This window comes from Microcaecilia unicolor, chromosome 11 (genome assembly GCF_901765095.1).
Source record: "Microcaecilia unicolor chromosome 11, aMicUni1.1, whole genome shotgun sequence".
In the NCBI taxonomy this organism is placed as follows: Eukaryota; Metazoa; Chordata; class Amphibia; order Gymnophiona; family Siphonopidae; genus Microcaecilia; species Microcaecilia unicolor.
Genome location: NC_044041.1, coordinates 123,730,948 through 123,744,835, shown reverse-complemented (window position 1 = coordinate 123,744,835; position 13,888 = coordinate 123,730,948). Strand labels below are relative to the sequence as shown.

Genomic DNA, 13,888 nt, shown 5'->3' with positions numbered 1-13,888 from the left:
ATAAAAAAGGTATCATCTTATTTTCTTTTCCATGTTTTATTTTATTTCTATTAATTACCCAATATATCTGAAATAGGTCTTGTCATCTCTCTTTACATCTTGAGCCAGTTTTTCTTCTGCCTGTACTTTCGCTTGCCATATTTCCCTCTTAGCTTCTTTGAGTTTAAGCTGGTAATCTCTTCCATGATCCTCCTGTTCCGTTCTTCTATATTCTTCAATGAAGCCTCTTTTGCCCTTATTTTTTCATCCATCTGTTAGGAGAACCATATAGATTTCCTGTTTCTCTTGTTTTTGTTTATGTTCCTTGTTTACTTTCCTTTTATTCCTTGTGAAATAAGAGGAATTGGGAGTTAGGCATAAAGGAAATCCATTCCCCATTGTACTGAAAGGCATGTGAGGTTACACTGTCAGGAGATGGCACCTAGAACAAAATTTGGGCAACTTTCTATTTTGAATTGCTGCAAATAAGTCCACACTGGGAGTTTTCCATTTTCTCAGTAGAGTGTCAGACTGTCTGCTAGGTTGTTTTTCTTGTCTGGGAAATAGAAGTGACCATAAATATCCTTCATTGGATTCCAGATGTTCTTTCTTCTTAATATTTATTTATTTATTTATGACATTTATACCCCACATTTTCCTACAAAATTTCAAGTTCAATGTGGCTAACAAGCTAAAAAGAAGTCATTACAAAATATGAAACAAAATACATAAACCCACACTTATCAATAAGGAAAGAATCGTAAATATATAAAGAATTCAATACAGCATAATGGGGAGAATGGAAGGGAGAGATTAGGTACCAGGACCAACTGACAGAAATGTTTTGAAAATGAAAGATTTTAAAACTTACAAAGAAACAAGTAATTATGTTGGGATCTTATATTTTTTGGCAAGGAATTTCACCATCTAGTACCTTGGTATGAAAAGGTAGCTGCATATATAGATTTATAAACTACTTTCTTACATTTATATCCCGATGTATAACCATGGTTAGTTCTTTAAATTGTTAGGGGAGACATGTAGCGGTTTGTTTAGCTTGTTGATCATCAATAAAAAATATTGAAACATAAACTACTTTCTTACAGGTAGGAAAATGAAGACCAGGTAGTCTCTTGCACCAAAGATTGAATTGCGAGAAGGCAAAGTAACAAGGGGCAACATAGAGTCAGGGGCAATACCATATAAAATCTGAAATATGAGAGCACAGACTTTGAATAGAATCCTGGCCCTAATGGGAAGCCAATACAAATGTTTCAGCAAAGGAGTAGCTCTCTCAAAGCATGGTATATGCATGACAAGTCTAGCCACAGTATTCTAGGCAGTTCGCAGTTTCCTTAAGATACATTCTTTACACCCTGCATAGATAGAATTACAATAATCAAATTGGTTCAAGACAAGAGATTGGACAAGTAATCTGAAAATGTGAATTGAAAAAAAGAGCCTAATATGCTTCAGCTTCCATAGTAATTTAAAAGATTTAACCACCAAGGACACCTGAGATTCAAAGGTTAAGGGTGGATCAACAACAACCCCTAAAATTTTTAGAGTGGACTCCAAAGGATAAGAAATACAGTTAATGCTAAAATTGCTGAAGGAATCATGGTCAAACAGATTAGTTATTACCAAAACTTTAGTCTTTTCCCGATTTAATTTTAGCCTCAATTCAGAGGCCCAGGATTCCATTAAATCAAGGCCAATTTTAATCCTATATAGAATTCCCTGGATGTCACCTTGAAAAGGGATGTAAATAGTGACATCATCCACACAGATAAAAGGATGGAGTCCTATTGACTCAAGTCCCCCCCCCCAGTGGAGCCATCATGACATTAAATAATATTGGTGATAGGGGTGAGCCTTGCAGTGTACCACAATTTGGAGACCAAGGCGATGATAATGCGCCCGACATTTTTACTCTGTAAGACCTAGACTTCAGGAAGCCCTGAAACCAGGGCAAGACTTCCTCACAAATCCCAAATTGGTCTAGTAAATTTAACCACCTTGGGTGAATTTCTTAATAAAGGTGGTTAATAAATCCCAATAAATAAATAACAAAAGATCATGATCCACCACATCAAAGGCACTTGACATGTGAACCAGGACCTTGTTGCCTAAACAAATGTTTTCCCTGAAGGCAGAAACTAAAGTGGTTAAAACAGTCTTAGTACTATAGCACGGCCTGAAGCCAGACTGGGACAAGTGAAGGAGACAAAAGCTGGAAAGGTAGTCAGCGAGCTGGGCTGCTACAATTCCTTCCATCACCTTGACCAATAAGGGAATGGAAGCAACTGAAGTTAGCAATGTCATTCAATGAGCCTGAGGAAATTTTAGGAATAGGGATTACAATTATAGAAACTGGGAAAAGGCCTTGAGAAAACAAGAAAGATATATGTTCCTTGAGAAGTTCAACGAATAAAATAGGGGAATTCCACAGAAGATTACTTGGACAGGCATCAGGGATACAATGGGACAAGGAATAGTTTGAAAGGAAGAATTTAACTATCAGAAGAGGGCAACTGAAAAGATGGCCAAAGTCTATCAGCAGGGATACCAGCCCAATGATCAGCCTGTGACATAGGAAGAATGGCATTGTTGCCATTAGGAGGCTGGAGAACTGCCCTCCTAATAATTGCTATTTTCAATTCAAAGTGGGAAGCCAGCTGTTGCACTGTAGGTGTAATCACATTAGTAACTGTGACCTCTTTGGTAGAAAAGACTCTGTGTACCAACTGAGAGAGTTTGTGGATATTTAAATGAATGCCCCCAATCTGTTCAGTGAAATTTCCCATCTTAGCCTCCCAAATTTTATCTTTGTAATCCCTGACAGCTCTTCTCCAAAGCAGTCTATTAATATCTGATTTACTTTTGGACTAGTGCCTTTCAAGCTTTCTACAGTGTCTCTTTAGAGATGGGATTGGTCAAACCAGGGAGACACTCTGCGAGTGTGAAGCAGAGCCTTAAAACCAGCAACTGACCCCACAGACATAGGCTCCAGGCAGCCTCAACCATGTCCACCACCTCCCTCCTACTCTCACCTCCTCTGCTGTTCCTACTTCTCAGGACCAGCAGCAGCAGCAGCAGCAGCAGCAGTGGCAAACAGAAAATACAAGTAGGGCTGCAGCCACCATGTGAATGGCTATCGGCTGTTCTGGTCCTGCCCCCTTTGATGTAGCTTCCTGTTCCACACGGGGCAGGACTGGTAGAGCTGGCAACCATGTGCATTGAGACTGCAGCACCATGCCTTTTAATTACCACTGCTAGCCCCATGTTTGTGGTGCCAGGGTCTGGGTAGAAGAGAGAAGAAACTTGCTGGAAGGATGGGGGGTGGGGGGAGAGATGCTGGCTGGAAGGAAGAGAGAATGAAAAAGGGCAGATGCTGGATGGACAAGGGAAGAGACTGAGGTGGGGAGACCAAGAGCGGATGCTGGATGGAAGGGGAGAGAGAGAAGGAGAAGACACTGGATGAGGGGGGAGAGGAGCTGTTGGGGAGAAATAGAAGATACTAAAGGTGGTTAGGAGAGGGGAGAAAAGAGATGGTGGATGGAAGGAGGAGAGCATAGATTTAGTGAAAAAACAGGAAGGGGAATGGGAGAGCGAAGGAAAGCTGTAGGCAGATGCAGTAAAAAGAGGGAAATGGATAGTAAGAATGACTGAAAAAAATTTGCAGAAAAATAAATGGAAGAAAGCTGAAATGAAAAGATCCTGGAGATGGATGTAGTGGAGGAAGTGAAGATAGGAGGAGAGACAGAGAGAAAAATACACAATTTACAGGTAACCCTGTCAAAAGAAGACAAAGGAAGTAGAAACCAAAGAATGGGTCAACAAATTAGCAAAATGAAATGGTTAGACAACAAAAGTACAAAAAAAAAAATAATTGTATTTATTAATTTAAGATAAAGTAAAGCAGTTGCTGTGTTAGTCTACCCTAAAGGTTAAACAAAAATAAAACAAAAATTGGAAAATAAAGTGATGCTAGCTTTCAGAGGCCAACACATCTTTCCTCAGGTCAAAACAGTATATCCTAAAAGCTGAATAAGGCCCGGCCATGGGGAGATGGGTTTGGCCTCTGAAATATAGTTGAAAATGTATACTGACGTGTATTTTCAAAGCAGACTTACAAAGTTACATAGTAACAATGGTGTTCCTAGGTTGGCTGCCACCCAGGGTGAATCGCCGCTGCACCCCCCTGGCGCATCACCCTCTTCACGACATCCCCCCCCCCCGGTGCATCACCTTCACTCCCGTAAGCGCATCGCTCTTACCTCCTGGGGGTTCAGGGAGCAGTCGCACGGTTGTTGGCTCTGCCGGTTCCCTGCCCTGGAACAAGAAGTAACGTCAGAGGGAGCAGGGAACCGGCGGAGCCAACAGCTGCACGGCTGCTCCCTGCACCTCTGTGCAGCTTGCACCCGGGGCAGACCGCCCCTACCACCATGCCATTGGTACGCCACTAGGAGCCAACTTTTCAAAATTATTGGGGGTGCTAAGTCCAATGGAAATAACCCTTCCCTGAACACATCCAAGGAATTTTCTTAATATTGCGGGTGCTCAAGCACCCACAGCGTCGGCTCCAATGCGGCCACTGCATAGTAAGTAACCATGTAAGTCTAAATGCTTTGAAAATGAGCCCCTTAGTCCCTTTATTTGTTAATTTATAATGTAATGACTTTGAAATTTACAACTGCTATTTTTATATTTGGCACAGTATAGGGGAAGTGTCACTGTTTCTATGAATTGTATGCAGAGTGTAGCTTCTGGGTTCAGTTTAATTTTTGTCTCCATATTTCTAATTTTTAGTTTGTGATTATTTATACTGAAGTTGTCATAGAGCCTGATATCCACTGTCACTTTTTAGGGGGATGGGAGGGTGTCAGTAACCAGTGGGAGATGGAGGAGTCATGCCTTCATCCCTCCAGTGGTCAGCTGCTCCATAAGGGCACCTTTTTATATCCTGGAAATGACTGGAACCGATCTAGATAAAAATGTCCTTTTTCGACTTGGACATTTCTTTTTCCATTATTGCTAAAAGACATTCTTAATTTTGGGTCCACCTAGTCCCACCCAAAACACACCTCCAACATGCCCCCTTTATTTGGACGAACTGCAGTGTAAAACGACCAAATTCTGCCTTTCGAAAATCATGATTTGGACGTTTTCGGCAGATGGACATCACAAAATGGCCAAATTCAATGAAAATGATCTCCCTAATGTTTGGAGTGTGCACATTGTGAATTCTGGAAGGGATTTTGGATTTAGCTCATGCTTTTTAGAAGTAGCACAAGGCAAGTTACATTCAGGTACCGTAGCTATTTTTCCTGTCCTCAGAGAGCTTACAACCTAAGGAGCATGTTTACTAAACTGCAATTAGGTTTTGCACTTACCATACCTTAAATGACGTAGTTAAAGTATAGTAAAGGCTGTGTGGTAAATGTAGGGAGTGTGCCCTACTGTAATAAAAGTGAATTTTAAAGTTTGTTTTTCAACTCTGTCTTGACTGACCAGTGCACTCGGGGTCTGTATTGTTGATTAGAAGTAATTCTGTTTAAAAATGATTGTTTAACTTTGATTGTGTGAAAATAAGTTGGCATGCAGAAGATAAGACACAGCTCTAATTAATTTGGTATGTGAAGAGGAGGATGGTGCTTGTCTTCGGAGTTCAGCCTGTCGGCTTGGAAAACATGTGACCACGTTCCCACAGCATGGCTTGTTTACCTAAACAGAGAAGCATTCTGTAATTTTCCTTAGCTCTGAATATGAGTTCTAAGCCTTATAAAAAGGGGGGCTTGTTGAAGCAGAGTTTTGAGGCTCATCTGTGGGTAGACGTATCACGCAGAGGACTTGTTCCTGATCATAAAGAGACTTCGGGCTTTCGCTGCAACGGGCCTCCCAGCTGATGAGATAAGGGCCTGAAATTCCTGATCAATGATGTTGTATGTATAACATGTATATATCTGTCTTATAGCTTTCTTTTAGTTAAATGATTTAATCATTGTATATATATCTTAATCATTGTAGATTTTAGCACCTCTAATAAAGGTCTCATTTACCTAATATGAATCCAAAAGAATCCACAGTAATTATTGAGTAGTCTGTGTTAGTGAGACAGGCTGTAAATCCATAGCAGTACACCTACATCTGCCTCACACAGTACCAGACAGTACAGGAGCATTCATGCTATCAGGTACTGCATGTAATGCACCAGAAATTTTAAACTCCCTGCCACAATGATGCAGATTGCCAAATCCCTCCCTGATCATACTACCCCCCCTCGAAATGTTCCCAACCACTTATCCACCTGGACAGGGCCCCCAATCAAAATCCACTCCAGAGCCCCAGCTGATCCTCTCCCCCACTCCCTGGAGTCCCAAGGACTTACTCAGAGGCTATCAATGGTATGCTAGTGGGCCTGGGCAGAAGTGGTCCCCCTTCGCTCCTGCATGTTCTGGCTCCAGGTTCAAAATGTTGGCTGCCGACTCCTAGCAGTGGTACCTTTAGATGGGGATTAGGAGGGGGTCTGGAGCATTTGGATAGATATTGGGGTTAGGTGACTGGCTCAAGTCCAAAAGGAGCCGAAGTAGGCTTCTCTGGGTCTCAGTCCACTACTCTAAATGTTAGGTTACTCCTTCACTAGACTCTGGTTGCCAGAGATGCAGGTGCTTCCTATTTCACACTGCCCGCTATATGCCAATCTTCCAGATATGGGAAGACAAATACTCTTTTTTGCAAAGATGTGCTGCTGCTATTGCTAGAAATTTTGTGAAGACTCAGACTGCTGCTAGCCCAAAGAAGACTACACAATATTAGCAGTATCTTCCCTGGAGACTAAAAATCCACTCCTAACCACTAATCCTACCTCCACACCACACTCCCCAAATTATTCACCCATACAAGCCTCTTCCCATTAACCCTCTTCATACCCTAATATCCAATTAACCATCCTACTCAATGATCCCCCTCTCCCAAACAAATTATCATTCAAAACTATTCCCTAACCCCACCTTCCACTCAAAATTCTTATTCTAGGACCCCCCCCCCCATTTCACCAATCCAAACACTTGTCTATAGAACCACCCCCCCCCCAACTAAACTCTCCCACACAAGCCTCCATCTCATTTCCTCAAAGAACCCACCCACCCCTAATCTCTATTTTTCTGCTGTCCGACTCTAATTTAGCCTCCTACTACTATGTATAGTAAATCTGAGCGAAATTTGATTAATTACAGAAACATAGGATATTTCTTTAGGTACAAAATTAAGACTAACAGACCACAAAATATATTTATTTGAACAAGGAACCTCAGCAAAAAAACATATATAAATATAAAGTGAAATTTACCACATGTAAGTTTTTTTTTCAAGCTGGAATCAGAGTTGGTACATTTTTCCTGCCCCCCCCCCCCCAAGCGTTTAACCCTTTTACTCTACGTGGCAGCGACGTCAGTAAAGAAGAAGGCACTGCAGGCTCGCCTCCAGCTTCTCCCTTCCCTCTTCACACAGTGTTCCGCCCTCGCGGAAACAGGAAATGCATCATGGTCGCGAGGGCGGGACACTGCTTGAAGCGGGAAAGGGAGAAGCTGGAGCCGGAGGCGCGTGCGCACTGCTGTGTCTTCTTCCTCACTGACGTCGCTGCAACGGAAGGTAAAACATGCGCGGGGGGAAGGTATCGGTGGAAAAAAAAAGCACAGATTATAACACCTGCTTCAGTCACAGAGGTGTCTGACAGTACACGTCAATGCTTTCTGTTTCAATTTCGTGTCCTTATATTAGGAGACTAGACTAGCTTCGAGTACAGTTGCAGTTTTATGACCCTGTCGACATTAGTGGTGCCTCATTGGTGCTTGTAATATATGATTATGACACTTGCCCTGAACTGTTAGTATGATCCTTATTACTTTGTCATTCTCAAAATACTGACTGTTCTATGGCTACGCAGTACACTAGAGGGGCAAATTATGAAGAACTAATTTCTTCTTATTGCGACCTCTTTGCCAAATTATTTTGTACAGACGCAATATGTCAGCACAACAAGGACAACTAGTCTGCTTATTTTCCCTTCTTGTAAAGGTGGATCGCTAGAATAGGCAAATGGTAGGATGGGGCCAGGTAGTATCCACAGGAGTGGAGGGGAGGAGTTGCCTCATGGTCAGTGCAGCAGCCTAAGAACCAGGGGAACAAGGTTCAATTCCTACTGCAGCAGCCTGTGACGGTCTTCGAAAACTGAACCACTAAAAGAGGTCGTAAAACAGACCATTTGAGAAGTAGCAATCTAATCAATTTACACTGCCAGGAAATGCTGTTGATCAGACTTATTATTTCTACAATACAACATGAGATGTGGGTGCCAAAACACAGTGTCATGTCAAGGCATCATTAAGAATCACAAATAAAAGCTTTATTTTCATATTGGGTGCTTCTTGGTCTTTGTTGGAAGAGCCTTGATCCATTTCCCACTCCTGTTTTCCTGCTTTGTGCTTCCCGTGGTATTCTGGTGTTCTTGCCACATCTGTGGTTTGTCTGCATTACTCCACTCCTTACCTTATCAATCTCTCCATATTTACTCTGTGTTTATCCAGCATTCAGTTCTATTAGGTTCCTCTTCCTATGCTTCCCTGCAAGCCAGTATTCACCCGTTCTTCATCACTCCCCAACATTCACTCTCTCTTTTCATCCTACCTTCCCCACAGCACTTAAACATTCACGGCCAATTTTAGACATGGTGGGGCCCAGGACAGAAATTAAGGAGGGGCTTCTGATCCATAGTAAATGACGACAGATAAAGACCTGTACGGTCCATCCAGTCTGCCCAACAAGATAAACTCATGTACATGGTATGTGATATTTTATTTGTATACCTGAGTTTAATTTTTACTTGCCTTTCTCAGGGCACAGACCGTAGAAGTCTGTCCAGCACAGTTCTTTTACTAAGTTCTGAAACTAACATCGAAGCCCCTTAAAATTTACACTCCAGCCCATCCCTATCTATTCAGTCACAATCAGGGCATAGACGGTAGAAATCTGCCCAGCTCCCATTTTGTTTCCCAATTACCGGCGTCACCACCCAATCTCCGCTAAGATTCCGCAGAACCATTCCTTCTAAACATGATTCCTTTGTGTTTATTCCACTCATGTTTGAATTCCATTACCGTTTTCATCTCCACCACCTCCCGCGGGAGGGCATTCCACATATCCACCACCCTCTCCATGAAAAAATACTTCCTGACATTAGTCCTGAGTCTACCCCCCTTCAACCTCAATTCATGTCCTCTAGTTCTACCGCCTTCCTGTCTCCGAAAAAGGTTCATTTGCGGATTAATACATTTCAAATATTTGAATGTCTGTATCATGTCACCCCTGTTTCTCCTTCTAAGGTATACATGTTCAGGTCAGTAAGTCTCCTCATACGGTTTGCATCGCAAATCCCATACCATTTTTGTAGCTTTTCTTTGCACCGCTTCCAGTCTTTTTACATCTTTAGCAAGATACGGCCTCCAAAACTGAACACAATATTTCAAGTGGGGCCTCACCAACGACTTGTAGAGGGGCATCAACACCTCCTTTCTTCTGCTGTTTATGCCCCTCTCTATGCAGCCTAGCATCCTTCTGGCCACAGCAGTCAAGGCGTTGCATTGTTTCTTCACTTTTAGATCCTCAGACACCAACACCCCAAGGTCTCTCTCCTGAGTCGAGCTTACTAATCTCTCCCCTCCTATTCGGTATCCTTCTTTTGGGTTTCTGCACCCCAAGTGCATCATTCTACACTTCTTGGCATTAAATTTTAACTCAATTTCTACAAAAAACCCTCCAAATTATTACTTAAAAACGTAATAAACTGCGTGAAAGTGCTGTATTTTTTTTCTTTTTATATATATGCTAATAGTGCTCAGTGGTTGGGTATGTTCTGCTGAACCAACTCACAGAGCCAACTGCTCTGTAATACCCGTTTTTACATCATAGCACCCCTACCTCTTCCCTATTTAATACCAGCTGTAATCTCTCATGATCCAACTCTACCTAAATGTAGATCACATCAACTGTCCCGTGTAGCATATTCATCAGAGTTATTACTGTGTTCTGTTGTTAAGCATATCACTTATCTTACAATGGAGAGGTGTTGGGAGTGACTACGAGTAGGTCCTGGCGGTTCCCAATGCGTGAATTGATGTCATAGCCCATGCTGGGGCCCCTCTGAGAAGGGCTAATATTTATAGAAGATCGGGAAGGGAGGAGGAGACGGACTGTGATGGGGAGAAGGGGAAAGGATGCCTGGACCGCAGGGCCCCCTGGAGCTGTGGGGACAAGGGCAGCTAGCTGCCCTTTGTGCCCCTACCCCCTTATTCTGGCCCTGTACATACTCCTCTCTTCATCTACTTTTAATATTCAGTTCTTCTCTTTCTCCTTCCCCCTTCCCTGCCACCGCCTTTTTCAGATTGCCAAACCCTGAAAGGTGGCTGTCGCCCTCATCCTCATCTGTCTGCCAGTAGCCAGTACAGAATTTACAGCCCAGTCTGGACAAAGAAGAGCAGCTTCTATGACTGTCACTCCATCCTTTCACTCTTTTATCTCTGTGGCAATGAACAGTATTTGCAAGGAACAGGAGAGGAAGTGCTGCAGAGAACAGAGTGACTCTTGGAATGTAAATCCACTTGGACCCACATGTGAGTTATGGCATCAAATTTTTCACCTGCTGCTTTGCTGACAGTCCACACATTTTCAAAGGGAAACTTTGTAGGGGATTTTGATAAATTGCTTGTACCAATGGGCCTGCAAGTCCCATGATAATTATAAAAGCTGCTCTCTTAATGATTTCTTGAACAAGTGATTTTTACACTTACAACTCAAAAGAAAATTGCATTTCCTTGTGTGCAAATAAGGTAAAACCTGGATTGGCTCTGGCATTTGATGTCCCTAAATCCAACACATTATCACATCAAATGTTCCTATGGGGGAATAAGGGATGTTCATTCCCCCCTTCTATTTCTCTGTGTTTTATTTATTTATTTTTCTTGATTATTGTTCTTCCTAGATTAGTCCACCACAAAGAGATGCCGTTCAAGCCTTTCACTTACCCGCTATCTGAAACTAGGATTCTCCATGCAGGGACAAGTGTGTACAAGTTTAAAATCAAATATGGCAACATCTCACAGTAAGTACCAGCATATCCCAGTAATATGTCAATCTAGTCTGTATAGGCTGAAGGCTTCTCTGAGGATAAGCAGTCCAGTTGTATTCTCACATCTGAGTGACATGATCTGACAGAGCCCGGTGCGGATGCTGACTAGAGAGATGATAGTAGAAATTTTTAGCAGCATCCCACCGCAGCTGCGCTGGTCCCTCAGTCTTTATCTTTCCTTGGAGTAGGGAGGACACTTATTTGTATTCTCCTCTCTCATATTGCAGTGCCTTCCTGTGCAGGTATTTTTCTCCCTTTTGCAATTCTTTTATTCATAATCTTTATTTTCTCCGAGGACAAGCAGGCTGTTGTATTCTCACCTAAAGGTGACGTCATCCAATAGAGCCCAGTGTGGACGCTGACTAGTGAGTTGTAGAAAATTTTAGCAGCATCCCACCATGCAAGAGCTGGTACCTTCCTGCCCGACACGTGAGCTAGAGTCCCTCAGTCTTCATTTTTCTGTGGAGCTGAAAGGACGTGTCACTGTCTTCTGTTCACAGCACATATTTTTCTACTGTTGTATCGCCTTCCTGTGTGGCTCTTTTTCATTTTAGTTAATTATTTTTCCTCTTATTTTCCTTCATTTCAGATTTGCCTTTTATTTTTGTAGTTTTTCGGCACTTTAAGTTTCCTTTACTTTTGGTGACTGGCTATGCCCATTTTTAGGCCAGAGCCCCGATCTCAATTGAACACTGCCCCTATTTTTTTTTTTGTTCAAAATTGAGCAGTTTAATTTGGCTGCAATCCTTTTATTGAGGTGCGGCCAATGTAATCGGGTGATTTCAGTAATCGACTGGCCTCATGGTGCATCATGTGCCTTGGGCCTAACCATGAGCCTAACTCCTGTTCTTTCTGTTTAAATATTCAGCTGAGGACATGAAGCAGGCCCAACAGGAGAAACCTTTTGGCTCCTCCAAGACCAGTGCATTGACACTGAAGCATTGACCTTGATATCTTCGAAAGCTTCTACATCCACTAGGAATGCACCAGCATCAAGAAGGTCTTCACCTGTCTCAACATCGAATGCTAAAAGTCAGCCCCAGGACTGGTCAGCATCAGACCCGACACTGAGGACATATACTGATTCAAATTCTTCCTCGTAGGCACTGAAGGACCGCGATGCTGAGCATCAAGGGAAGCCCAAGAAGCACAAGCATTGGTTCTCTTTGACGCATGGTGCCAGGAGCACTGCAGCATTGGTATCCCTGATAACCAAGAAGTGGTTCACTGAAAGCAGTGCTCCCCCTCTTTGGAAGAGGTGCAAATGCGCAAGCCTCAAATCAACCAGGTCCCCGTTTCCAGTTCGACACCGACACTTCAGGCTGCCACCTTACCAGCTCCCCCATCTTTGCCGATGCCTTCGATGAGTGGTTCTGAGCCATGCTGGAGCTGGTGCACGTGCTGCAGTAACAGATCACTCAGGCATCGATGGCGCTTGCGCCAACAGCGGATCAACTCCAGCTTCTCTCTCAGGCTCCTATGTGCAGACATCTTTGGCACTGGCACCTCGAAGGGTGTTGACCTTGTTGCATACAGTGCCGCTCATGACCTCTGGGAAGGAAGCTTCCCTGGAGGAGGCTAGGACGGTACTTCGGCATTCCTTGGGGAGAGGACATGGTTCCTCTGAGCCAAGGCAGACACAGAATCTCCCAGCCCACTCGGAGTTCAAGGAAGAGTCTGATTGGGACCGCTTATGGGAATCAGAGGAGAACCCATATTATTGGAGGAGGAATCATATGGTATTCTCTCTGAAACCCTCCCCGCCTCGAGATATAGAAATCTCCACCTGAGGGTCTCTTTTTCATGGGATTTGTCACGGAGATGGCTTTGGCTATCCCATTTAAGTTGGAAATGGAGGAAGAGCCCAGGGTGGAGGTGTTCTGGACTATGAGTCTTTGCCTAAAGAAAGAGTCATGGTACTACTGCACCCTATCCTTAGAGATACACTGACGAGGAACCAGGAAAATCCCCTCTCAGTGCAAGTGGCACCAAAGAAGGCGGGTAGGCAATATTGTATCCAAAAGGCTCCTGGATTCAAGAGGGCGCAATTACCACACCACTCCCTAGTTGTCGAATCATCCCTCAAACAAACTAGGAGCTCCAGGACTTATGTCTTGGTGCCCTCAGGTAGGGAGGCCAAAACTCTGGATTCGTTTGGGAGGAAAAATTTTCAGGCTTCGATGCTCAATGCCCACATCCAGTCCTACCAGCTCTATATGAGCCTGTACTTGCAATCTCCAGTCTATAGTATACTCAGTCTAGCGGGCTGAGTTATTTATTACATTTGTACCCTGCGCTTTCCCACACACAGCAGGTTCAATGTGGCTTACATAGTAAAAAAAAAAGCATTACAAAGTCCTGTAAGAAGACTATTACAAACTGTAATCAACATAATAATAATAAGGTTTTAAGAATATATGAATTGGATATGGAAAGGTAAGGATAGGACAGGCAAAAGGAAAGGAGATTGGGAGGGGTATGGAGGGGAGTTTCGTCAGCTGGTCAAAAAGCGCTGGAGTGTAGGAAATATCTGGCCAGAGGGATGTATTAATCTTTTCATGTGGCATCCAGACTCTCTGCCTTGGGTGTGGGGATGTGCAGACTCTCATAGCTGTGTATCTCTGACTTGGAACCAGCAGTTCAGGAGATGTTAGCAGATGTCCCGTGCCAAGGGGACAGCCTGTTTGGAGACAAAGAAGAGGAGGTCGCTGACCTCATCAAGAA

General features: G+C 43.3%; 1 protein-coding gene across 1 annotated transcript in view; it reads left to right on the top strand.

Annotated features, from left to right (window-relative positions):
• Window positions 1-11,036: 11,036 nt before the first annotated feature.
• MAJIN (membrane anchored junction protein) overlaps window positions 11,037-13,888 on the top strand; it is a 93,475-nt gene continuing 90,623 nt past the window's right edge. The window contains exon 1 of the mRNA XM_030219961.1: window positions 11,037-11,137. Within this exon, the coding sequence (XP_030075821.1) occupies window positions 11,037-11,137 (101 nt within the window). The remainder of the gene's footprint in view (window positions 11,138-13,888) is intronic.